The sequence below is a fragment of the Thermochaetoides thermophila genome, assembly GCF_000221225.1.
Source record: "Thermochaetoides thermophila DSM 1495 unplaced genomic scaffold scf7180000011816, whole genome shotgun sequence".
Classification (NCBI taxonomy): Eukaryota; Fungi; Ascomycota; class Sordariomycetes; order Sordariales; family Chaetomiaceae; genus Thermochaetoides; species Thermochaetoides thermophila.
In genome coordinates this window covers 2,297,446-2,323,322 of record NW_006383032.1, presented here as the reverse complement: position 1 = coordinate 2,323,322, position 25,877 = coordinate 2,297,446, and the positions used below count along the sequence as shown (strand labels likewise).

Below are 25,877 nucleotides of genomic sequence, written 5' to 3'. Positions count from 1 at the left end.
ACCTGCTTGCCGTCCCCTTATGATTGCCCGGCTGGCAGCTATTAAGGCAGGATGTAATGCTACAAGCATCGCCTGGAGTTTGTCACGACGTAACTGTGTTGCTGAATTGAAGGTTTTTGGGCGGCAACTCTTCATTGTCTCTTCTTCTCGGCAGCCTTGCTGCTGCCCAGGTATCTTCTCCGCTGCTTGAGCATGTGGCCGTAAAGTACGGGGGAACCTGGGAAAGTGTCAGTCTACGTGTAAAAATAGTGCCAGGACACCAGAAGATCCACCCACCAGGAATATAAGACAGCAGCACAGCAGCGAGAGCGTACGGGTACCACCAAGCCAGCTCAGCCGCAGGACCAAACAAAGCCTTCAACGTCATAGCCACCTCGCTGCTGATACCGATTGGATACAGGATTAGAAAAGCGCTGTAGCGTAGCCAATGCAGCCATCCAGGGACAGCGTCGAACTGCTTGAGGGCGAAGTATGAGTAGCGAATGACCTCAGTCGTGCTCCAGGCGAGAAGCATCGAAGAATACCAGGCGCTGCCGTTCAACTCGGGAAAAGGGTAACAGACCGCCCACATCAGGAAGAGTCGGCTCGCAACCTGCATGGCGGTGGTGAAGAAAGGGGCAGGAACAATCCCTGGTGGGTAGGATAGCCTCATGTCAGCATTCAGAAAGCCTAGCAGACGAAGGCAGACATTGACGACCATGGGAACTCACCAGTCAGAGCATGCAAGACTTCCATGATAGCAAAAGTCTGCGTGACACGCACAAACGCGCTCACAACAAGGGGGACCAGAGGCGCTCCCTTCAGGTATGTAACGACCGCGACCCTGCCGAGGATTGTCGCCCACGCCACCGCCGAAGCGGCATTGTAGAGGACGAGATACGCCTTCTTGGGACCAAAACCATTGGCCATCGTGCTTACAAAGTTTCGCTGCGTCGTTGTACAGCGAATCGGACCCTACGTGAGTAGTAAAAGGCGGCTGGACAGCTGTCGTTCGGGGGGACGATGACGGGCAAAAAATTGTTGGCTAGAAGCTAAGTTCAGGCACTTTTTGTTGGCTGCCCTGGGCGCCGACGGTCCCGAGGACCCGGCATTCTGGGCCATGGAAGTTTGCAGGGGGTCGGCCCGCTAGCGACTGGTGGACCCACCAGCCGTAGCGTCCTAGCAGTGATGCCAGTGATGTCACTCAGCAGCATCCATGGGTCCGCTGGCGCTACTCACATCACCCCTTGCCCCGACGCGCCGGCTCCCAAACAGCAAATTTGGTCGAGTTGCTTTGGAGATTTTGAACATAATGCACCAGATCGTTGCGAATACTGTTTAACTGGATGAATATGAAACGAAAACATATTTGTGTGTTTACTAAGGGTATCTTCAAATCTCCAACTATCACGTTGTGCTCCTTAACTTTCCAGAAGTCTCTGAACTGCGATGGTATGTGGCAGATATCCATGTGTAACTCCATAAAACAGCCCATCCCAAAAAAGCAAAACGGGACTATCACTCTGTACCTTATACACCTACTGAGAGGCAATGCCAAACTCACTATGCGCCAATGTCAATCCCTTGAGATGAACAAAGAAAGACAAAGAAAACTCGCAGATGTCATCTCTAAAGACAATAAAAGAACAATAATAGAACAGCTATATGTCTTGAATCACTAATCACGACTCAAAAGTCAGACTTCTTGATCACCGAGCGGACAAAGTCTCGGCTAGCGCGAAAGGTGTCTCCCCAGCCGGTAAACAGAAACTGGTCTGAATGCCGTCCGCAGTAGCTGTTGGCGTTGATCTTGTGCGGTGGAATAAACTTTTTGCTGGGATATGTACTGCTTGTTTCCACTTCGATCCGCCACGAGGCATGTTCCGTGCCGTCTGTCGGGGAAGTGGGGGGCGTCTGTTGATGGAAAGCTGGGAAAGTGGGGGACGTAGCCGTAGTGGGAGAAGGAGAAGCCCGGGAGGAGCTGGACGAAGAAGGCCTTGACGAAGTGATCGTGGAGAGGATAGGAATCTTCTTTTTCCGAGGAAGAAGCGGCGTTGTAGAATTAGTAGAAGAGACGGAGTCAGAGGTTGACGCGTTGCTGGGTAGATCGAAGCGGTGCTCGAAGGAGTTTTGAGAAGTTAGGGAACTCTGAAGGGAAGTTAGCATCCGTAAACTCTCGGGTGCTACGTGGGCTGAAACACACCATGCTGTTCGCTGACAGAGCAGAAATCGGAATGGTGCTGGGGACAGCCCTCGCGGGCCCAATGTCAACACGCGGCGGAGCAAGTAAGTGGGAAGGTCGAGCTATCGACAGTCGTCCGCTAAGTGTTCGAGAGAGCGGTTGGCCAGCGAAGTGTAACTACAAGCGGCAAATCCGTTCAGCCTCTCACCCTGATGGGGTATTGTCTGCCGTCGAGAATGACCCGATGATCCAAATATCTGGGTCTGGAAGGTATTGCGTGAGGTTGGATTGGACAGATGATTTGCACTGCCACCACAACAAGGAGCTTGGCTGCCGTAAAGTGCTGGTATGCCTGGTGATGGAGTAGGCTTATATAGGAGGAGGGGAGGATGCAATGAGCTGGGCTACACAGAGTTGAGGACAACACAACCGGGTCCTTCCAGGTCTCAATTGAATGTAAAGCACCTACACCCAATCCTACGTCCTCCATTGATGACTAACTGGTGGAACAAAAGGTCATGCATATCTCATGTTAGGTGCCTGCGTTTGGCGAGTCGTTTGCTAAACGTTCCCTTCTGTTTTCTCAGCGCCTATTGTAAATCAAAGTCGGTCAGAAATGCGCAGCATGGGTCCCCCTTCGGTTCCTATCTTGATTATGTAGGTCCTAGTGCACTCGGGACCTACGTATTTGACGGTTTCATTGGCAGCCTGCGACATGGCTCGCAGTGGATGCCTGGTAGAAACAGCCGCCAAGTCCAGGCGGATGAGCAAAGCGTAGGTCCCGGTCGCCTTGTAGGGCTGCAGGGACCTTTAAGAAGGATGGCGCCGATTAGCCAGGATTGGACAGAGATTATGCAAGCGGGGATGTGGGGGTGCAAATCTGCGGCAAGGCAACCGTCGGGCGGGGAGCAACTGAGGGGCAATGTGATCAAGTGACTTGTACTGTAATCCCAAATTGGACAGTCCGCTTGAAAACGCATGCAGGAAAGGACTCAAGGGAGCCTATGACAGCGTCGTCTAGGAGCGGACCTTTTTCGTGGATGTAAGTTAGCACCTTGCGGTGACGAACGCGGCCGCAGGTCGCCACATTCTCCAAGTGTATGTCCTGTCAGGATGGGCATCCCGGAACAGATGGTCTGGTATTGGTCTTTCTCAAATGCTGGATCGTTCATCTAGTTCTTGTCTAGCCGCACTGCCGGATTCTTCTGCACAAAGTTGAGATCGACCTGGTGTCCCAACAGCTCCCGAATGTTCGAAATACCGTACTTAATCATGGTCGGCCGTTCCAGGCTCAAGCCGAAACCGTACACCACCATGTCCTTTGGCAGACCCATGGCCTAAAACCATCATTAGCGCTTCTTTGCTTCTTAAAAACGGCGGAAACTACATTACCTCCAGCATTTCCGGTCTGAAGATGCCCGAGTTGCCAATCTCGATGAGTTTATTGAGCCCCTTGTGGTACGAGAAGATCTCCATACTCGGCTCTGTGTAGGGATTGTAGCTGAACTGGGGTTAGCCAAAGTGGCATTCAAATGAACAGATACCAGATTTACGCACGCAGGCTTGAACCGAAGATCGGTAACACCCATGGCACCGAAGAAAATCTCCATGAATTCCATAAGACCACCCAAAGTGAGACCGTAGTCAGCAATCACGCCTTCCACCTGATGGAATTCACACAAGTGAGTTGCATCGACGGTCTCGTTTCTGAGCTGGAGTCAGCCATCACTCTCAAAAAGCGACATTGACTGGATGGACAATGAATTACCTAAAGACCCTGTCGATGGAGAAATACCGCGCCGGAGGGACACGTCCATCCTTGGTCCTCTGACCAGCGAGCTTATGAAGCATGGCCGCTGAGATGGCGGTTGTGTGTGTCCGCAGAACAAGTCTAGCAATTATGTCAGATATGTTACACCAATATTGGGTTGGCAACATACCTAAGCGACTCATCCTCCGACCATGGGTATCTGTACCCAATAGACCCATACTTCCCATCCTGATGAACTTGTCTGACGTTCTGGAAGTACTCGTCATAATCTTGCTTGTCCTCGGCAGAGACAGGCTTCGGCCTATCGGCCTTGGGAGGGTCTGAGACGTAGAAGGTATCTTGCAGATCACGAGCAGGGTGTTGCTTCAAGTCATTAGAGGCAAGGCCAGTAAGGAACGTGGTTGTTTGAAATAAAATACCTGAGGAACGAAAAGAGCGTCGAAGTTCTATTGGCAACTCCAAGTTAGCAAGATTCCATGACTTTATGCGTCGTTAACGTCAAAAGGTGCAACATACCCAGAAACCCGACTCAACAAATTGGTTTGTAGGCATCTCGGTAAAGCCCATCTCGAAAAAGATTTGCCTTTGAGAGAGAAAATATGGTCAGAATATACGTGGAAGCGGCGACGGTAGGCTCTGTGTGGACGAACCTGAACTCTTGGCGGACTTTATTCAGGGGGTGAAGGGCACCTGCACGCTGGTCCGCACCCAGGGCGTTAAAGTTGTAGGGCTCTGGGACTGTGTGAGCTATTCCTGATATTTGAAAAAAAAGGAGAAATGCTCTTCCAACAGCAATACTGCCATAGGTCTTATCCTGTGGGAGACTCACTGAAGGTAGCAGTCTTCCAAGCGCCAGACACAATCAGCTCGGCAGTGAGGTCTGTTTCTTCCTTAACCAGCTGCAGGGCAAATTTTGGCCCTTTGCTTATTCTGAAAGAAATAACCTTCTGCATCTTCAACAGTTTGCGCTTCTTGAGCTCAGCAATGACTTTGGGGTCATGTGTCCGCGTTTTTTAATCACTTGCAACTGCTCCCGGGTGACATCCTTGATCGAGTCAACCTAGAAGGTTGTTAGCAGCTTGGACCTCGTTATACTAGATCCATGGCTCTACTGACCAGCGCAACAAGCTTGGTGCCGTCTTTCTTGATCCACTTCTCTTTGAAGGCCTTGCCCTGACCCAACTTGGTTACAGTCTTGTCGCCAATTGTCGTCTCGAGATCCTGAAGGGTAAGGCCGTCCAGGGCCTTGCGAACGGCCTCAAAGACGCGCGCCTCGTGGCTGCCATGGGCAACAATCTCCTCCGCCTCTGGTTCCAGCAAAGCCTCCTCGCGCTCGACTTGTTCATATGTAACCATCGACCGGGAGGCGAGACGGTCAAGGGCGGCTTTGATTGCCTCGAAAGTGACCTGAGGGAAGGCTTCGGCCGAGGAAATTGGGTCGGCCTTGTCCAGGGCCTGGAGGATCTGTGAAGTGAGATCCCCCGTCGAATTGTTATACGCCGAAGCCATGTTGCGACTCTTGCTCGAAAATGTATATCGCGATGGTCAGTGTTGACTCAGAGCAAAGAGAATCGCGGGGCTCTGATGTTCCGACCTAAGACCCACTTGCTAGTAACGACAGTTTTAGGCGGGGTAGGGGTCAGTCTATTATCCGCATAAATATTCAGTAATTGAAGTCAGATCACATTGTCGAGGCGTGGAATCCCCATGTTGCCTCAAGACAAAAGGATCTCATATCCAAGTAGATTAACTTGCTCCTAAGTGCATATAAACTGTGTTCCAGAGAGGGAGCAGCGGCACAGTATTGAGAGGTCGTGTGACTCGACAAAACAACGGAGATATCATTGTGGTGAGTGATGTGGAAGAAACGGATGCAATACGGACTGCAGATGCACTTAACAACCGCTCAGCATAGATGTTTGCATGATGAATCTCATCTTTTTTGTTATTTGAACCTGTGTAGCTGTTTGTGATGCTTTCAGCTCAAGTATAACCTTGAGTGTTAGGGTAAGATTGGTGACACATTGTTCACTTGCTCAAAAAATTGAGTAGCAAACGCATGTCCTCACCAGCTGAACTCAAACTGTATCATGCAACTGATATTGATGCTAATGTTTGCCTTAGCAGCGAAATGTACGTGGCTCTTTTTTTGGGTTTTATGCCATGATTACTCTCTCTTGGGATCCATGTCTCAATGAACTCTGGGACAGAAGCCAAAGCAGGTGGATCTTCGGGTACAACACCCGGTCACACCACGCAAACGAGCTCATCTATGTGATATTGTAAGTTGCTTTGCACCATTGAGCTTGTAACCAAAACTGCTGGAGAATCCAATTTGAGATGCTTGTAACCTGCTACACACGGATGTTCATATATCTTCTACTCGAAACGAGGGCTAATTGTTCAGTCTGGTCATAAAAGACAAGTAAGAGATTGCGGTTCGAGCCGATTCGCCGAGCATATACACCCTCCTTACCTTCTACCATGGTGCGCATAATCTAACACAATAATAGTTATACACAATACACTGTCAAGTGGCGAGCAAATCAGAGAGTAGTGACTTTAAATGTTACTGTTGGAAGAAAAAAACAAGTGTAAACTTATCAAGCCAAGTTGCCAAATCCCGGCTCTCGTGCCTCTCGCATATTTATGAATTTAACGACAGGGAAGCAAGACAAAATCGCATATCTTGAAATATGTGAGTTTGACTCCCCAACTGTCTTATTTTGTGCCTACATGAACCCCTCAACTGTGCATTTGACGAGTAGGTAACCTGGTAAGGGTTTAACTATCTATTGATCTTATACTATATCCCAGGGAGACGGCCGAGTTGGACCTCGACAAACAGGTAGGTACTTCCAATTGCAGTTGCCTCGGTTATTATGGAAGAGGCGGTATACTGGTATGCAATATATGATCTTAAGGGGCGTGGCAATACCCAAAAATTGATGGTAAACGAAGAGAAGAGTCGGCGTTGCGGAGCCGAAATCCATTGATTAGAAATGTATAAGCCGTGTATATATGTACCGGAATGATTCCGCGCCCCTTCAGTGAAAACAACATCTTCATAATATGTCGTCCCATGAACCGTTGCGCGCTGCCACCCAAACGCCAAAAAACCGACTACCTGGCAACATACCCAAGTATGGCCGGAGTCATATGGAGGTATCGTGTCATGTACAGAACCGTGATGTTATGCATCTTCAAGTCTAGACGTTCCTCTAATCCTGCGCAACGGTTTGCTGCGATTTCGTTAGCACGTCAGCGTGACAAAAGATGCATGAGAAGATAATGGTGCAGACCTACCGCCAACCAGTCCATGCCTTCTGTGATGCCCGTGCCTTCCACAGCACTGCAAGCCATGATACTCCAGTTCCTATCCCTTAATTCACCAAGCCTGAGAGCTTGAGAGATATCTGCAGCGCCCTTAGCACCAGGCTGATCCTGCTTATTTGCAAACACTAAGAGGGCGGCATCTTTGAGCTCCTCCTCATTCAACATGGCAGCCAATTCGTCCGCAGCCGTCTGCAGCCGCTCGATATCGGTGGAATCGACGACAAAGATGACTGCCGCAGTGTTGGCATAGTAGCATCTCCAGTAGGGCCTGATGCTAGTTTGCCCTCCGAGATCCCATACGTTAAAGTTAAGGTTCTTGTATGTCACGGACTCGACATTGAACCCAATGGTGGGGATCGTTGTCACTACTTCGCCAATCTGTATGTCGTGTTAGAATGTGCCATGTCGCAGAGAAAAAAAGGGGGAATCGTACTTTGAGCCTATAGAGAAGCGTCGTCTTGCCAGCATTGTCCTAAAAAGGGAGAAAACGTGGTCAGCTTAGTGGCCAGAGATACTTCCTAGGGAGCTTTTGCTCACCAGACCGAGGATGAGAATCCGAATTTCCTTCTTGGACCAGAACAAGCTGGACAGCCAAGAGATACTTTGGCCCATTTTTTCGAAGCTGTGGTTGGAGGAAAAAAGTTGAAGTTGTTGTTCGACTCAAGCCGACCGCAAAGGTAAGGCGAGCAGAAGGAATCGTAGGCTAGGCCGATCCACCCACGATGAGGGAACCCCGAAAGTACGCGGTGGCCTCAAAAGACAGGTGGCAACAAGGGGCAAAAAGAATCGCAAGGCGTGTTCGCCGAATTTTAAAACACTCCAGACTTCGGTCTGTATCGATGGTCTTTGCAGAGCAGAGTCTCTGTCGCGGTTCGTCCCAGAGGCCTCCCCGGTCCCAGTTCTCAGAGCAGTTGAGCCCCCTGACCTCGCAAGCGCGCGTTGGCCTGCTTTCGCCGGCGGCGTTCGATTGGCGGCCGCGCCGGGGGCGGGCACCCGACCTTGCCAGTCGATAAGCCACAATGAAACAGCCACGAAAATCCTCTTAGTCACGTGATTCAGCCACAGTCGGATTTCGCACCCTAGGGACCGATTTTCTGACGCCCACACCAAATATTCCAATCCCACCTTGAGGAACCATCACCATATCGACAACATCTCGGTTCTCGCGACAACAAACCGTTAAAATGCCGGTACGTAACGCCTAAAAGTTTCGTTCGCGCTCTTTGTCATTCTGATCTTCGATCATCTTCGCAAATATCTCTGTCACCGCAGCACTTGAAGTTTTAGAGAGAGCGCCAGGGGTCCGCTTGATTGCGTTCGGAAGCTGACTTTACGATTCCAAAACACAGAGCCACAAGACTTTCCGTATCAAGCAGAAGCTGGCCAAGGCCCAGAAGCAGAACCGGCCCATTCCTCAATGGATCCGGCTCCGCACCGGCAACACCATTAGGTATGAAGTCATGACGGCCTCGATGAGATCGAAAGCTCTCGACGCTCCACAGAACTCCCCCTGGGCACCCAATGTTCACGTCCGAGTCGCATGCAATGTGTAGAATGCTAATACGCATGAAAACAGGTACAATGCCAAGCGGAGGCATTGGCGCAAGACCCGCCTCGGCCTCTAAATACTCATTCTCTTTCCTCCTCATTCGACCCCACGAGCGAATCTCGATCTTCCCATGGCTATTCCTACTACTCTTGGCCTCGGCGGTCCATCTCTCAGTCAAGAATATCTAGTCGTATCCTTCCCTTCCCTGGTCGCCGTTTCATACCATGAAGGAAAAGGCGGGGCCAGATTATCTTGGACGGCAGGACAAGTATCTTCGGTCCAAGTAAGGAAGACGGGAATAGGTGTATAGTGAGATGGAGGTGTAAGGCGGAGGAGTAGGACAATGATTTTCCGGACTTCTTTCGGGCTGGGCATCTCATTCTCACTTGGCTGGAAAATCAAGAGGGGAACTCGTTCACACATTAACGGAGTATGCCATGGTATTTAGGGTCCGGGGAAAATGGAATGAGAGAAGGCATTTGATGTCTTTGCGCCTAATTGTTACTAACTCATTCTCCTGTGAAGCTCATGTTTGACGCATCAGATGTGTAGCTTTCCAACCTGTGGCTCGCAGGGAGCTTGCGGTCAAACCAATAACATTCCACACCTAGGTCGAAGTGATCTGCAACATCTTAAAGAAGGGAGAACAAGGGAAATAGGGGCGGTTTTCAGGAGCGGAGGGCACGCTATCACTGGTTGCTGGATACTAAACTGGTGCGAGCTGAGGACTGCGCCGCCGCAGTTTGGCTCCTGACATTACAATGAACAGTTTTTCAGGCTACTGTTTGGCTTGCTGCTTGGAAAACTTTCTAAAAGTACACTCATCCAAGATGCTGTGTCTGCTGGTCAAGTATTAGGAGCATGGTAGGCTGGCAATCAGACTGAGGTATCACCATTACTATCGGGGCTGAAGCTAGGGCTCACATGGCCAGATCCTCGAAAACAACTTTGCGGTAGGTCAACACTGAAGTTTGTGTCTGACCTGCTCCACTCCCAGGCTCAACAAACTTGGTCCTCGCTTGACGTTTCAAACCGTAACCGTCCCTCATCCTTGACGGCTAACTGGCTTCGGAGAAACCTCAATCGTGATCCGTGATAGTATAAAATCAGTGCAGAATCAATCATGAAACCCCCGTAAACGCCTGAAGAACACCATGACGTGATGACGGGTGGAGGTCATGTGGGTATCAGGTACCAGACATGCTCACCAAAGCTGTCTGCTATTCCCGGTTGAAGGGATTCAAAATAGATTGTCCTTAACGATCTTCCGCCCACTCATTCTCACGACGGATCTGCTCCTCTTCTTCAGGCGTGAAATCGTTGGTGATATTAAAAGTCTTGCGGATCTCCTCAGGAGACTTTCCCTTGATCATGTTCGCAACAGTCTTGCAACCAACATCAAGGAGAGGCTTGATATCGAGGTAATTGGCAGCCTTGAGTGGAGAATATTAACTACTGTCGGTAGCAATTGTAACATAAAGGGAAAGACGCACCAAAATGATCTCGAACAGCATTTCTTGATCTACCTGCATGAATTTCTGATCCCATTCATCGATGTCGGTGGTCTTTTTCCGACTGTCATTGTCATCATCGGCAGTTTGGGGAGCATCGTTGCGATGATGCTCACACCACTCGATGACTTTGCGCAAAACCGGATCATTGACGTTGGGGATTGGAATTGGTGTTCCCATGACGGCATCATCACCAAGGTCTTCAATCAAGTTTTTGATAAGCATCGACCGCTCGGCAACGACGCGATCTGGAGTCCTGGATTAGTCACAGTCAAGCACCGAAGGGCGGGTAGAGGAGAGAGCATACCGACTTCGATTTGGGAGTTTTCGTTGCTGAGAAGGATAACCTTCTGGGTGCTTTTGTCGGCCATTTTTTAATTAAGGAAGATCGGTAAATCGGTGAATAACCTGGATGTTTAGGAAACGGCAGCGTCCTAGAATAATGGCTGGATGTGTTTGTAGATGGTAAAGTCTGTCTTCACGTTGTCAGGTCGCTGGTGAGAATAAATGCACGAGGCACTGGCGCTTCACGGAATGTCACTGGACAGCCAATATGATGAAGGCAGCGGGGAAAGTTTGAGGCGCCGTCATCAGCTGGTGGGGAGGAGCTTACGAATAAGTAGTGGAATGGCACCTTCCAACAAGTTTGCCACTTCAGAATTTTGTATCAAAAGATAGTTGGGACGGTGTGTAGATCGAACAGCGACACGGCTTGGATTTATATGAGATGACAGAAGACCCTAAATGATGCTTGAACTCCTGTTTCTTTTGTTGGTATGGATCGTGACCGTTCTTTAGCACCTGCGCTGCCTGGCACAGGTCTGTTGCTGCCTCACAGCGGAGTGCTTCAGCCTGGTTAGGAGCGGCAGGCAGTCGCCTCAAAGGTGCACGAGCCAAGGTGCACATACTACTTGAAGATGGGTCTATGGAGCTGTTTTGCCGGTCGTTATCAGCTGTGGACAGCTGGCATTGGGCCGCTAATAGGCAATGACCATCCTTGCATGGACCAAGCTGGGCAGGCGGGCTTTCTAGCTTCAGACTTGTGCGTGTATGGAAGGCCTCCACCCAAAACAGGTGGTACACCGAGCGCCGGCCATTATTGGGCTGACCTTGAGGACAGGCCCGAGAAAGTAGGGCTTGGAATCACAAGGGTGAGCTTGGTGAAGGAGTAGCTGCGGAAAATCACTGGTTCTGCAAATATCTAGATGACTACATGACTCTATAAAACCAGGATTCGAAAGTCATGGGAGCTACAGGTAGGCAGGGTTACATATTTCCAAAAATCTTGCACTCAATCTTGGGTAGTTCTTCGCAGTTCCGATGCTCCTCATGCCACACTAGCAGGTCACCGACTTCAGCATGGCGACCCAACTCCCACCAGCCTGGAGCTGACGATTTCATTCCCCGCTGTGTAATTTCGAATGAATACAGACTATCACGGGTAGTAATCACATAGGAACTACCTGCAGCGTGCCTAATACCTCAGACTAGCATCATTCTCACTCTTGCCCAATGACGAATTTCTTGCACATACCTATTAACAGCATAAACCGTCGGTCAGATAAAGGTATACAAGGCATTGATTATGTTTCTAGCACTTCCATCTTCCGAATGTGACTTGGTAGGGTCGAGATGGATGGGAGATGACCAGACCAGACGACCAAGCTGGTCATTAAAATGCCCAACCAAAACTTCTCCCTATTGTCATCTTGTTACGTTACAAGCCATACCCCGCAGTAAATTACATGCACAAAAGATGTGGGGATCGGCTCATTTTAGCAACAGAGCCAATGCAAGCTGTCAAGCAGCTGGACCCTGTCGCGAACAAGGAGGTCGACTGTAGAACAAACACGTCGGCCACTGCCATCGCGGCACCTCTCCAACAGTCCTGAGATTTGCTCCAGGAGATTTCCCACCCATTCTTGTTCCATTTTCTTCTTTTACCGCATGAACCCACTTTTCTGATCATGACATACGTCCCCCTGGGCGCTGGCCGTTTGCTGTGCAAGTTTTCAACCACGCTTTCGCCTCGGTGTTGCCCCTGAGTGCTTGAGTGACCAAGCAACTCGGAGAGCCCTTCAGAGCGCTCCAAACCAACATACGGATGCTTCGGGCTTGTGGCAGTATGAACTTGCTAACGGAGCAGACATTTAAAATTCTAAAATGTGGAGGAGAATATATCTCTGCCTGATTCTAGTTCGGTTGTGGTTCGCTCTCTCGCCGAGCTATCTGCATCCCGATGAGAACTTCCAGGGACCAGAAGTGATTGCTGGTATGTTACCGATCCCATGTTTCCTGTTCTTCATCCGGGGCGCATCTCTCAGAGCGCGCTTTGGCGACTCGAATACTGAAAACCTTCCCATTGATGATGCGCACCCCGGACTTCGCCAGCTGTCGTGCGGTCCGACTCAGGGTATCAGTGGAAGCTTTCTGACGAGAGTGATCGCATAGGAGAGATCTTCAATTATCCTGTCCGGAGGACCTGGGAATTCACAAGCGACCACCCGATTCGGAGCGTGTTTCCGCTATGGCCGGTTTACGGGCTGCCGATGTTGTTGCTGCGATGGTTGTGGGGTAGTGACGGCGAAGTGCCCCCCATCGCGGTCTTCTGGGCGCTGCGGGTGCTTATGTTTATCGTGGGGTTTGTGCTGGAGGATTGGGCGATTCATGAGCTGGTCCAGCCGCAGCGCCAGAGGCGCATTGCAGTCCTTTTAGTAGCGTCTTCCTACGTCACATGGACATACCAAACCCATACCTTTTCGAACTCGATAGAGACCCTGGTTGTGGCATGGAGCTTGGTTTTGATCGAGCGAGTTGTCGCGAGTCAGGTAAGTGTCCACAAAGTCATTTCAAGTGTTAGTGAACAAGAATATTGCTAACTGGCTGCAGCAGGAACGCTCGTATCTTGCTTCTGCGGTGCTTGGGATAGTTTCTGTTTTCGGCGTCTTCAACAGGATAACGTTTCCAGCTTTCCTTCTGATCCCTGGACTGCGGCTCCTCCCTTATTACTGGAAAAAGTATGGAACAGTCAGCTCTTCTTCGCTAAGCATTCATGCTAACCAATAGTAGCCCCCTGTCGTTTGCCGTTATTGCAGCAACTGGGCTCTTTACGACTGCACTTGCAGTCGCTCTCGACACTGCGTTCTACACGCCTCATGCTATTACCTGGTTTGACGTTTTGCGGAAGCCAGTTCTGACGCCCTTAAACAACGTTCTGTACAACATTGATCCAGAAAATTTGGCCAAACATGGTCTACACCCCTGGTACCAGCACATCCTCGTCAACCTGCCACAGCTCCTGGGCCCCGCAGTCCTTCTTCTCTTCCTACGACCAAAGTTGACGCTACGACTCTGGTCCGCGATATCTGGAATCGTGGTGCTTTCTTTGTCACAACACCAAGAGGCTCGGTTCCTGCTACCTACGGTCCCCCTAATTCTCTCATCAGTCAGGTTGCCCCGCGGCGAGAAAGTGTTGCGCTTTTGGGTGACAGCATGGATACTCTTTAACGCTGTGCTTGGGACACTTATGGGTATGTACCATCAAGGGGGGATCATTCCGGCCCAGGTTTTTATGAGCAAACAGCCAGATGCCACGAACGCGATCTGGTGGAAGACCTACATGCCCCCCATCTGGTTGTTGAACGGAAAAAACGAGGTGCTGCGCACGCAGGATGTCATGGGAATGAAAGGCGAACTGCTTCTCCAGGAGCTGGAAAAGATTGCTACATGTGATACACCAGCGGATAGGAGAAACTTAGAGTACCTGAAGGAGAAGAACGGCACGTACCTGGTGGCGCCTTTGTCGGCGACGTGGTTGGACCGCTACCTTCCAAACAAAGGTGTGAACGGGCTACGTTTTCACGAAGTTTGGAGGTATCGGCAACATCTGAATCTGGATGACTTAAATTTTGCTGAAGATGGCGTTTGGAATACCCTTTCTAGAGTTATTGGGAGGAGAGGTCTTGCTATTTGGCGCGTTACGAAAAGCTGCTCCGGTGTGAAGGGCAGATAAAACGGTGATGTCTATAGGGAGGCAATCTGATTTTTGCGTAGTACTGAATGAACGCAACTTCCCAAACAAACCGTGAATTCGGGCAGCAATCTGTGTTGAGTATGATTATAACGGTAAGAAGGCAGAGTTAGATCGGGCCATCATGGTATGGTGGCCGAAGAGGTCACCGTCTGGAATATCACAGAACTGTGGCCCCGCAAAATAATAAATAGAATATAACCTCTTATCTCTCCCAGCTCACAAATTCGATGACAGCCCAACAATTATACCCTTACGTAACTCGATGAAAGTAGGTGAAATTTCTTCAAGATATTGTGAAGAATTGTTTCAAAGTTGTGACCATCCAGACAGGCCTCCTGAGATGGGTTTACGAGGTACCAGGCCGCTGGACCTGAGAGATAAGGGCTCTCACACAGTTGGAATGAGAGCTGTGGTCACCACTTGAGTACACGACTATTTGTATCGCTGACTGGAGAACTTTTTCGACCGGATAGTCCTACCTGGGATCTATCTACGTCTTATATATCTTTGTGGCTTCCTTTGCTCTCCCCTCCGCAGTGGCATAGACTGTTGAGGATCAATAATATCCTTGGGTGCTGAGGATCAATGCCTCTTGGCATTGAGGAACGCTTCTTGGGTTTGGTCACAACATCTGTTGCTCTTGGTTGGCTGCGTGGGACCCACTCTTCCAGATCGAGCCCTTGGTCATGACAATGATGCATTCCAGTTACTCCAGTACTCCAGGAGTGTACCTATTAGACCAGAGATGTGGGCCCACAGTGTTGTGACATGCGGACGGTGATCTCTCGGTCACCATATCGGGGTGCCGCCCTGCCATAACAGCCCAGCTCTGGCTCCCGTAGCTTGCCAGCCGGTACCCGCATATACCGTGATCCAGGTCGGTAATCGGCAGGCCCCACCTCCGCCTCTCCCGAGAAATTTGGCCTTGGACCACGCCGTGCACTGGATAACATCCCGTTCGCTCTCCAATCAATTGAAGCTTGAAAGGTCAACAGTCTTCCCACCCCTTGGTCTGCTCGACGAACACCTTTCAGTCGCATCAGTCAACATGGGCGGGCTTAATCTCGAGGTCTTCAAAGTATGTACGCAACAAGGCTAAGCTTTAACGGAGAAGCTCTGACTGTGTCATGCCTCTAGTTCGGCCTCTATGTCATGTTCCCTATCGGGATCATGTACTATTTTGGCACGAATCTTGACGAGCGCTTCGCGGTCACCAATTTCTGGCCCAAGCCGGAGAATGCCAACAAGGTCCCGACCGATCGCGACGAGATCAAGGCAGAGCTTGAGAGGTTACGCGCCAGAAGGCTGTATCTTCGCGAGAAGCGGCTCGAGGCCGAGGCAAGAGCCGCTGCACAGCAGCCGCAACAACAGCAGGCGGATGACAACTAGGGTGGAAATCTTCCTAGAGCGGTTCTAGACCAGTCTCGGTTTCAAACTAGCGGCATGCGATCGTCGATCGTTTTAGGGGTGATTATTAAGAGCTAAAGGTTGAGGGAGTGGGAATGATACACGGTTGACTGGCGTTAAGGAATTTTTTTTGTGAAACACTCTCGTCTCCTCGACGCCATCGACGACCAGGACGGTACGCGTCATGGCTTGTACTCGCAGTGTACAAATACATGTCTATAAGGGCCGGTCTCTACATCTAAATATTGATACATGTACAATATATGCTTATACATATAACAGTTCATCCACAGCTTATTATAGGGAGAAGCCAGCTATGAGTCGAGATATTCCTCTATCTTGTCCCACTCTTCATCGCTGATGGCCCCCCTCGTCACGTTTGAATAGATAGCCTGAACATCGGGGAGGGATCTGATGTCCCTGAGCAACTTCCTAAACTCGACCTGGGCTTCGGATGCATCCAGCTTAGCCATCGTGTCCTCGTTTGGCTGCCAGATAATGTCGGACTCGAGGACCTTCAGGCCAAACTTCGACGCAATGGTCTTGCAGAGGTGCATCGTCTCCGTAGGTTCTGTCCAAACAACAATATTGCCATCTTCATCGTTCCCGAGATCCTCCGCACCGGCCTCGATCGCATCGTCCATAATTTGGTCGACATCGATACCCTTGTCGTTCTTCTCAAAAACCACACGCCCACGGCGGGTGAAAAAGAACTTGGAAGCGCTCGCAGAGCCATTCCTCTTCTTGACCATAGAGTTCAGCTCCTGCAGCACATAGAGCTTGCTCTCAGTTTCCACCTCCACGATTAAGGCGAGAGATGGGGGCATTACAGCCTCGAAAGTCAAGCTCTCCAGTGCTTTGCCTTCGGATGACTTGCCCTGACCACGGGCGATAGCAGCCTCAATTCTGTCCTTGGGGACGCCAGCCTTCTTGGCAGCGGCAATAGCTGTGGCTAGCTGGGGGTTGAAGTTGGGGTCGGGGCCATAGACTTTTTACAAGGAACAAGAAGCGTGTAAGTCCTTCACGAGCCTGATGAAGCGGGGCAGACGGAAGACGGCGTACGCTTTGAGTAGAGGGTGATGTTTTTGGCGAACAGATTGCGGGTGGCATTCTTCTTAGCATCGTTGACAGCCTTGTCATGGCGAATCTTGCTCCATTTGTTGTGGCCGGCCTGGAGTGTTGGGCTGGAAACGAAAGTACGGCGGCACCGGGCGCAGACCGACCGCGACGGCGGTGCTGGCCTGGCCAGGGGAACGAGGGCGCGCGCAAAGGAAGCCATTGCGATAGACGATATTAGCTGTTTACGAGCTTAAAGACATTTAAGGGAAATATCCGCAAACAAAAGACAAACGAATGGGATGAAAGAATCGAGATGAAGCAGGTAGCTGTCCCCAATCCTCCATTGCAGCTGCTCCACGGCCGGGGTGACGGACAAAAGCCTCGACGAGGCTCGGCGAAGGTTTAATTTTGTGGATCCCGACGGCCAAGACAATCGTGAGAAGGCTGCGGGGGTTGAGCGGCAGGATTGGTCATAGCTTGATCGACGTGGGGCTCCATCATCGAACGGTCATTGGCTGGCGCACCCCAAACATCGAAGCACACGATGAACCGCTACGGCCCGCTGGACGAGGTGGCGCCCCTTCTGATCGTGAACCAAACCTTGGACTTCCCCTTAAACAACAGATACGCCGCCTACAGACAGTGTCCAGCGACAAGCGACAAAGCGTCGATACGTCCTGCAAGACAACGATAGCATCACTTTCGATTCAATGGACTCGACGGCCGGCACCGAAGAGTCCAGCGCCGCTGCAAATGGCGGGACCCCACGTACCTCCACAGCAGCCGCTGCTGCGGCGACATCCCACCCGGAGTTCGACGTCAACCAGCTCCAGGGCCTACCGACAGAGCAGCAGGAACTGGTACTCCTGAACTTTGTATCGACCCTGAGCAAACATGTTCTTAGCCTTGAACCGGATGACTGCACGGCGCAGCAGTTCTACCTCAAGAAGGAAATCTTCAAGCTCATCAACCTTCCGTCCCCAGCCCCGACGCGGGTCATACGGAACACGTTGGGAAGATGCCTGGCGCACATATTTGGCAATGGCGATCGCAAACTACTCTTCGAGACGGTTAATGACTTGGCTAATATCATCTCGAGCGGCAAGCCGAAGAGCGAAAGTGAGAGCCGGATACGGCACGCCGCTGTGACTTGCTTGGGTGATGTTTATGCTGCCGCCGGCGACAGCGCTATCAACCTGCACCAGCTCGCCTCCTCAGCATTGTTGAAGCTCCTCAAGTCTTCCTCCAGTAATGCTGGTCTCCGTGCATCTATTTTCACGGCGCTTGGCAAGATGGTCAAGATGCTGGGCCCTAGCCTAGACGAAAGCATCGCCAGGGACATTTGGAAGCAAGGACGGAGCTATGCTACCAGCGACAAGGGGTCGTTGGTTATTATTGCAGCATGCCGTTGCTTGCGATGGCTCGTACATGCTACCCCTTACTTCCAGACATCCCATGACTTCGATAAACTACAAACTTGCGTCTTTAAGGTCTTCGACTCGCCCTCCTCGCAAGTGCGTTCGGCAGCCGCGGACTGCTTCGCAGAAGCATTGGTACGAGTATATTCAGAATCCCCCGTAATCGAAGCGCCTGTGGCCATGCTCAAGCGATCGAAATCCAAGGCGGCAAAGCGACAGTCGGTGCAGGCAGGTTCGTTGCAAGATGACGAAGACCTTCCTTCGCGCCCAGGAAGTCCTGCTCCTGGCAAAAAGTCCCAAATCTTGACCTTGCCGCTGGTCGACATGCTCAAGACCCTATCGACACAATATGTGCGCATGTCTACCACCAACAGGTCTCGGGCAGCCATCGCTGTTTGCTATGGAAGTATGTTCCGTATGCTGGGAGAGCGGACGATTGAGGCCAATTACACACGCATCGTTGAGCACCTAACCGTGGAGATCTTGAGTCATAGCAACATTGCAAATAACCGCTACCGTTTGTTGATTTCTCGGCGGATGGTCGAGATCATTGTTCACGATATCATTGGCAAGAGGATCCTGGGAGAGTCAGGCCAGATTAATGCGGCAAAGGCCCTGATCAACGATGTGCTCAAGAACTACCCGCAGGTACTCAAGGAAAAGCCTGAGCCTAGCAAGCAAACGCTGGTCGTGGCCCTTGGTGCCCTATCATCCTTGATCAAAACCCTCGGTTCGGCTACCAACAACTTTGCTGATGCTTGTCGCGATGGCCTCTTGCAGGTTCTCCAGCACCCAAGCTATACGGTTCAGGTGTATGCCTCGGCGTGTCTTAAGACATTTGTGCTGGCGTGTCCCCAGCAGCTTCTACCTTGTCTTTCGATTTGCATGAACAGCCTCAGCCGAGAGTTGGGTCAGCTTGGAACGGGTCGAAGTTCTCCCCGACGGTGTATCGGACTTGCCCATGGTCTCGCTGCCGGCCTTAGCGCAAGCCCTCACCGGCCACTCTATGGGTCGGTAGATATCAACAGCAGGGTGCTGAGCATGTCCACCAATTTGCTCAAGTCTAGCGGGAGCTCCGAACTGCGCGTGGCGAGTACTCAGATTCAGGTTGCTTGGATCCTGATCGGTGGCCTCATGTCACTAGGGCCGAATTTTGTTAAGATTCATCTGTCACAGCTCCTTCTCCTCTGGAAAAATGCTCTTCCCAAAGTCCTCGCAAAGGACAGCTCCATCCATAGGAACTATCTGAACGCTTCTTTTCTGACGCATGTTCGGGAGTGCGCTCTGAGCTCAATCCTGGCCTTCCTGGAATACAATAGCCGTCTCCTGACGGTTGACGTCTGCAAACGGATAGCTACCATGTTGCAGAACACAACCGCCTTTTTGAAAACGCTCCCGTCCAAGAAAACTGCAGACGATATCAACGAGCGTTTGACGCCGTCCTTGCAGCTTCAGGACCTGGAGGTCATGGTGCAACGCAGAGTTCTGCAATGCTACACCAAACTTATTAATATCAGCCCCCCTGGTGGCACTGAGGCACTCCTGCAGTCTAATCTCCTGACATTGGCCATTTCACTATTTGCAGACCCTGACAACTATACACCGAGTTCTCTGAGCACTTCAATCGCAAACTCCGCCGGCACCTTTGAGTCCATTTGGGACATTGGGGACAATTCTGGGTTCGGAGTAACAGGGTTAGTTCGGGGTTTTAATGTTAGGCCACTTCCAGGGCAGCATGAAGGCAATGGTGACCGCTCAGTTTCTGGCAAAGAGGAGCCCGAAGAGGAAATCTCACGTTTGCTGCTTTCACCGATCTGCGGTACCCTCGAGCACGATGCGTCCATCCTCTATGTCGATAACGGAAATATTCCCAGTCTTCCTGATCCCGCCGCTACCGAGGTAGTTAATCTGGCAATTCAGCTGTTTGCTTTTGTCTTCCCTCTCACGCCGCCCAAAGTCCAGGAGAGTGTGCTGGAGCAGGTCACAACGTTTATGGCAGCTGGATCACTACAGCGCGATCTTGGCCGTAAGGCTGCCATCAACGTCAATGTCGCCACGGCTCTTCTATCCATCCTGCGGGTGGCTGTGAAGGAAACCAAGTCCCCTCCGGGCGATGTGACCAATGCAGCTGTTGAGAAGCTCATCCAGGAGTTGCTCCGTGACTTTGTCCTGGACCGGGACCCCTACGTTCGCAGCATCGCCTACGAAGCTCTCGCTCGGCTCTGCAGCACTTGCGGAAATGCCTTCACAAACCAAGAAATCAAATACCTTGTCGACACAATCGTGGTTAATCGCGAGCCCAGTGCAAGGGCAGGCTGTGCTATGGCTTTGGGGACCATCCAGGCCAAGATTGGCAGCATGGCAGCTACGTTCCATATGAAGACCATTCTCAACATTCTCATGTCGCTTTGCAATGATCCTCATCCCACTGTCCACTATTGGGCTCTCGAAGCTATTGCACGGGTTGCTGACGCTGCCGGGCTGAGCTTTGCGAACTACGTCTCGGCAACGCTTGGGATGCTGGCCAATCTTTACTTCTCCGAGACTCATAATCCCGAAGTGGCATTACCTGCCACAATGAACGTGGAGGTTGAGTCGTCAACTTCTGCCGCAATAGCTCGCTGTGTGGACTCCCTGATCAATGTCCTGGGGCCAGATCTCCAAGACTCTACAAAGTCACGAGAGCTCATCTTCACTCTCGTTGGATACTTCCAACAAGAGGAGGACACTGAGGTGCAAAAAGCCAGCCTTATCTGTCTGGAGCACCTTTCCCTCTATGCTCCGGGTTTCGTGCACTTCGTCGAGTATGTGAAGACCCTTCAGCGATTCCTGAGCTCAGAGCACATCATTTTGCGGGATGTTGCTGTTGATGGTCTACACAATTTGATGAAGCGGAACCCTTACGATGTGATACAGGCAGCAGACAAGGGTTTTGAGGAGCAGCTCTGGCTGGTTCTCGACTCCGATCCTAGCCACGACGGCATGCGCAACACAATCCGGAATTGGATGCGGTCTACTTGCCTTACCAACACAGCTGAGTGGCTGGCACGCTTCCAGCATGTGCTAAAGATGACTAGACCAAAGGAAGCGGTAAAGGAGGTCGTTAAAACGAATCAAGCCAGCTCCGGGGCGATCGACCTCCGCGACGAGGAAGTGGCCGGCTTTGCTGCTGCGTCCAGCGGCGCCAAGGACGAAAAGGACACCCCGCATCGTTCTGAGGTTGAACCGTTGAGATGGCAGGTTTCCACTTTTGTGATGGACTGCCTGAACGACATCTTTATGCTTGTCAACAAAGATGTTGCTACCCACGGCGACTCACAGGCTCAGATGGCCTTGCAGACCAAGATTGCCGATGTCGTCAGGATGGCTTTCTCGGCATCTACCGCAGGCGTGATTGAGCAAAGAATTTGGGGCCTAAAGATCATCGGCGCGGTCTTAAAGATGTTTGGCAATACTCCGGACCCCGATTTTGAAGAGGCCATGCTGCTTGAACAGTACCAGGCCCAGATCAGCTCTGCGCTGACACCTGCGTTTGCGGCCGATTCCTCGCCTGAACTTGCCGCTGAAGCAGTCAATGTCTGCGCAACTTTCATCGCGACAGGCATTGTCACAGATGTCGACAGAATGGGCAGGATTCTCAAAACTTTAGTCGGCTCGCTGGAGAACTTTGCTTCAGAGGATGAGAATGCTGGCATTGGCGAACTGAAAGGATTGAGTTCGAACGCCCGGGTCATGGTCAAGATGGCCATATTCAGCGCATGGGCAGAACTCCAGGTTGCCAGCTCAGAGCAGAAGTATCTCCAAGATGTGCTCAAACCACACATCGGCAAGCTGACGCCGTTATGGCTAGAGTCACTGCGTGAATTTGCCCGGTTGCGTTTCGAACCAGACATTTCCATGACCTTGGGCCCTCCATCCATGTCGGGTAGCCTGGACACGATCTATGCGGCCCTGAACAGGGAGACACAACTCAAGTTCTACCAGGACTCCTGGCTCAAACTCGTCGATGCCATTGCCAGCCTCATCGAGCAGGATAGCGAGTTCGTATTTGATGCACTTGACGGGAAGGAGGTCACTGGACCCAATGCCAATGGAAGCACAAAGGGAGCTGATATAAACTACCGTGACGAACCAGTTGCTTTTTTCTTTGTGCTGTTTGGCATCGCCTTCGAGGCACTTGCGACGAAGTCCGATCAAAACGAGAGTTTGGCGACTCAGGAGCAGACGCTCGAGATTCTCAATGCACTTAAGAAAATCTTGCACCCGCATGTATCAGGCCAGGCGATTTACCGTGAGGCCGTCTTCTCCGAGACGATGGACCTCCTTGACCGCCTTGTGCTGACTGAAGGTCTTGATGTCCAGACGGTCATTGTCGAGATTGCCAGGGCGCTCTGTCTCGCTCACCCGGCTGCTAGAAAGCATGGCGACGCCGAGACCGGCGAGCTTACTGAAGACATCGAGCAGCTTTTCGAGCTCACTCGTATCATTGTCCTGGTCCTGGCCGGTCTGATTCCAAATCTTAGTGAAAACTCACAGCCTGTCCGCCAGCACACGACCGAGGAGGCGATCGTACTCATCAAGACGGCTCTCAACGCTCTGGTCGACGCTGCCGAGGTTTTCCCTTCCATCATCCGGGCCGATCTCTATGCCTGCATCATTCATATCTTTGCCACGATCCTTGCCAACCCAACATGCCAGGAGGTTATCGTACCACAAACCCTGCCGACCTTTAAGCGCTTCATCACGGGCATGTCCAACTCCCGACAGGCAGGGTCTGAGGAACAAGGCGTCCCCCAGACCGACGTGCAACTGCTGGGTTGCTTGCGCAGGTTCCTGTCGATCTATCTTCATGCGCAGAAGCGTGAGGAGCCCACATCCCTCACATGCGTCAAGAACTGTCTTCTGGCATGCACGATCCTGTTCACTGCCGGACCCAACTACCTGCCTGCATCAGAACCGCTTGTTGAGCGATTTCTCGACGAGCTTCTTGACTGCTTGACTGACCGGATGGTATGGTTTTATCTCGTCTTCTCCTCAAAAGCAGCGCGTTGCTAACATAGGCAATCCAGACCGCCAAAATGGCAGCGAACTGTGCCCGCTCCCTGCTCTTACCCCAGTCTCCGACCGCAGCCGATCAATCCATCGCACGCTACCTCATCCCTCGCATGATCGCTTTCGCGACCAACACTGACCCCGAAGACCCCGAATCAGCTCGCTCCCTCGTCGCGCAGACCCTCACGGCCTACGTCGCGACCGTGTCTGCGGAGCGTGCCCCCTTCGCCATGGCGCTCGTCCTCCCCACCTTGCTCGCCCGCGCTGCAGGTGAGCGCAAGAACAGCGATGGCATTGGGGAGAGCAATGTTGTGGAGGTGTACCGCGAGACGAGCGCGCGGCTACTGGAGCTGGCGTCGGCGCACCAGGGAGCCTTCCGTGGCGTTGTGGGAAGCATGGGAGAGGCGCAGAGGGCGTTCTTGGAAGAGGTTATTCGGGCTGGAAGACAGGCTGAGGCTGCTTCTGGGGCGAATGTGGCTAGAGACGTGCCGGAAAGGCCGACTATTGCGCTTAAGATGGACTTTGGGGGTTGAGATAGAGTGGAACATGGGGCATCACGGCGACCTGGGGGGAGATGGATCGGAGTAGGGCCCATTGCTGGATGTATGGTTGTTCTATAGAGTTTGGAATATTAAACAGGATGTGTATATATAGAGGATAAGAGGTATATATAAGCTTTTCGTTGGCTCCATGCAGCAGTCAACCCATGGATTGCAATCATGGTTTCAAACCTGGTGAGAACACTTCTCCCTCAGCTGTAATATCGGGCCTGCCCAGATCATGCTTCTTCATTAGCTCCTGGGCCTCACGGGCTTGCCGGGCATGGTCCTCAGCCTCCTTCTGCCGTTGGTGCCGCCTGTAGGTGGCATACCGTAGCGTGAAGAGGGCTGAGACAGCCATGAAGATGATGCCCAGCACCGAGCGGCGAATCAGGATCCAGCGCAGCTGTTCAATGTTGGATTTCGCATCACTGTTGAGCATAACGCTGATTTTGTAGTTAACTTGTTGAATCTGGTCGAGTCATAAGGGGTTAGTACAACAGAGGGGCCAGCAAGAGCCGAAAAGCACGGTCGCAAAAGTTACCTTGCTCTCCATCGCCTTCTGCTCCTCGCGAACTGCCATGCGCCGGTCGTTGAACATGCCACGCACGCTGTCGTTGAGGGTCTGCAGCTCTTGGTTAAGGCGCTGGGCCAGGATGTCGACCTCGTGCTGCAACATGGTGCGCTGCTGTCGCAGCTGCTCGTCGGCCAGCCGCCGGTTGTTGCGTACCTCGGCACTCAGCTCACTGCAGGCCGCCCGGAATAAGTAGGTCTCATTCTCCATATCCGCTTTGGACACCAGTCCCCTCTGCGCCATGTCCAGGTTGGAGGCCAGGATCCCGCGGATCGCCTTCATTACGATAATCGCCTGTTCCTGTGTGAAGCCTCCCCCTGTGAGCTGCTTAACTAAGGTGTAGGAGTCGAAGTGGTGTACGTATGGTCGTGGCGTCAAGTGTGGCTTGCGGACGGGAACGAGATTGTTCGTTCCTGCAGGGTTGTAGTATGTGGAGTCGTCGACAGGAGACTCAGACGATGAGGTTGAAGATGACGAAGATTGTGATACTGACGACGCAGAGCTGCCGTCGGGGGGAGGACCCATGTCAAGGATCTCGTCCATAGGAGATCCTTTCGGGCCCTGAGCTATTGCGGCAATGTCTTGCTGAGGAGTGGTCTCGATGACCTCGGGGGAGTCGGCAGTGAGCGGAGAGGTCGAAGAGAGGGGGTTTTGCTCGGTGCTTTTCGCTGTGCTCGCCGCCTTGGGGACGTCATGTGTCCCTTGCTGATCCTTTGCAGCATCGCTTGGGGCTTGCTTAGGGGGAGGAGGGGGTTTGGGCTGCAATGATTCGGGCTCTATGGCCTTGCCGGCGCGCTTGGGAAAGGAGGCCTGCCTCCTCTCGTGCGATGCCTGGAAAGGAGCGACATGATGGCAGCAAAACGGAGATGGTGAGAAGTGCGGCGGCGTTGGGCGTGGTCTTCGAGTAGCTAGTGTCGCGAGGGGGCCCCAAGGGGCCTCCAGCGAAGCAGCGACGTCGGTCCAGCGGCCTGTTCTTCCTCTTCCTCTTCCTGCGCGGAACAGGTTCGGATACAGGAAGGTCAGGCGGCTTATTGCCATGGCCGGGGCTTAGAAGGCAGCGTACGTGCCGCGCAGTGCTTCACATGCCGTTGTGCGTCGAGATTCGGGGAAGGGAGAGCGGGTGTTTTGGTTGGTGGATGGATGAAAGGAGTGGGATGGAGGGACACCTGCCCGAGGACTAAAGCTGCGTTCCACTCAATCAAGGGACCTGATGTAGGATCCAGAACCGCGGGTCGGGTTCAGGCGCAACGCCCGCTGCTGGTTGTTCAAATGTCCAATGTCCCGCATCTGGCCGCTGGCGGATCCAGCCGGCTTGGCAGGCGCGGCAATCTTGATAGTTGGTGGGGCAGCCAAAATGAGGGGCCTTTCTTATGCTTTTATCCGGAAACTAGGAATGACTCAGCTCATCCATATTGCATGTATGTATTAAGGAGAAATTTTGGGCAGTTCGGCAGACCGGGTTGGGAT

The 25,877-nt window shown here is 51.9% G+C and overlaps 8 protein-coding genes across 8 annotated transcripts; 2 read left to right on the top strand and 6 right to left on the bottom strand.

Annotated features, from left to right (window-relative positions):
* Positions 1-131: 131 nt before the first annotated feature.
* On the bottom strand, positions 132-909 carry CTHT_0027140 (uncharacterized protein; the record flags this gene model as incomplete). The annotated part of the gene is made up of 3 exons (XM_006693109.1): positions 132-217; positions 277-630; positions 711-909. The coding sequence occupies 3 exons, from the start codon at positions 907-909 to the stop codon at positions 132-134; spliced, it is 639 nt and encodes a 212-aa protein (XP_006693172.1).
* A 2,424-nt stretch (positions 910-3,333) lies between these two features.
* CTHT_0027130 (phenylalanyl-tRNA synthetase alpha chain-like protein) lies at positions 3,334-5,441 on the bottom strand (the record flags this gene model as incomplete). The annotated part of the gene is made up of 10 exons (XM_006693108.1): positions 3,334-3,498; positions 3,554-3,662; positions 3,719-3,868; positions 3,930-4,052; positions 4,102-4,295; positions 4,352-4,378; positions 4,449-4,515; positions 4,583-4,685; positions 4,762-4,909; positions 5,049-5,441. 10 exons carry the CDS (start codon positions 5,439-5,441, stop codon positions 3,334-3,336), a joined length of 1,479 nt encoding a protein of 492 aa, XP_006693171.1.
* Positions 5,442-7,153: 1,712 nt separating this feature from the next.
* CTHT_0027120 (putative ADP-ribosylation factor) lies at positions 7,154-7,880 on the bottom strand (the record flags this gene model as incomplete). The annotated part of the gene is made up of 4 exons (XM_006693107.1): positions 7,154-7,174; positions 7,239-7,646; positions 7,702-7,740; positions 7,806-7,880. 4 exons carry the CDS (start codon positions 7,878-7,880, stop codon positions 7,154-7,156), a joined length of 543 nt encoding a protein of 180 aa, XP_006693170.1.
* Positions 7,881-10,073: 2,193 nt separating this feature from the next.
* Positions 10,074-10,699, bottom strand: CTHT_0027110 (uncharacterized protein; the record flags this gene model as incomplete). Its single annotated transcript, XM_006693106.1, has 3 exons — positions 10,074-10,250; positions 10,311-10,576; positions 10,636-10,699. The coding sequence occupies 3 exons, from the start codon at positions 10,697-10,699 to the stop codon at positions 10,074-10,076; spliced, it is 507 nt and encodes a 168-aa protein (XP_006693169.1).
* A 4,710-nt stretch (positions 10,700-15,409) lies between these two features.
* On the top strand, positions 15,410-15,750 carry CTHT_0027100 (uncharacterized protein; the record flags this gene model as incomplete). The annotated part of the gene is made up of 2 exons (XM_006693105.1): positions 15,410-15,439; positions 15,499-15,750. The coding sequence occupies 2 exons, from the start codon at positions 15,410-15,412 to the stop codon at positions 15,748-15,750; spliced, it is 282 nt and encodes a 93-aa protein (XP_006693168.1).
* A 332-nt stretch (positions 15,751-16,082) lies between these two features.
* On the bottom strand, positions 16,083-17,047 carry CTHT_0027090 (uncharacterized protein; the record flags this gene model as incomplete). Its single annotated transcript, XM_006693104.1, has 2 exons — positions 16,083-16,756; positions 16,831-17,047. 2 exons carry the CDS (start codon positions 17,045-17,047, stop codon positions 16,083-16,085), a joined length of 891 nt encoding a protein of 296 aa, XP_006693167.1.
* Positions 17,048-17,537: 490 nt separating this feature from the next.
* On the top strand, positions 17,538-23,830 carry CTHT_0027080 (uncharacterized protein; the record flags this gene model as incomplete). Its single annotated transcript, XM_006693103.1, has 2 exons — positions 17,538-23,255; positions 23,315-23,830. 2 exons carry the CDS (start codon positions 17,538-17,540, stop codon positions 23,828-23,830), a joined length of 6,234 nt encoding a protein of 2,077 aa, XP_006693166.1.
* Positions 23,831-24,014: 184 nt separating this feature from the next.
* Positions 24,015-25,448, bottom strand: CTHT_0027070 (uncharacterized protein; the record flags this gene model as incomplete). Its single annotated transcript, XM_006693102.1, has 2 exons — positions 24,015-24,308; positions 24,381-25,448. The coding sequence occupies 2 exons, from the start codon at positions 25,446-25,448 to the stop codon at positions 24,015-24,017; spliced, it is 1,362 nt and encodes a 453-aa protein (XP_006693165.1).
* Positions 25,449-25,877: the final 429 nt, after the last annotated feature.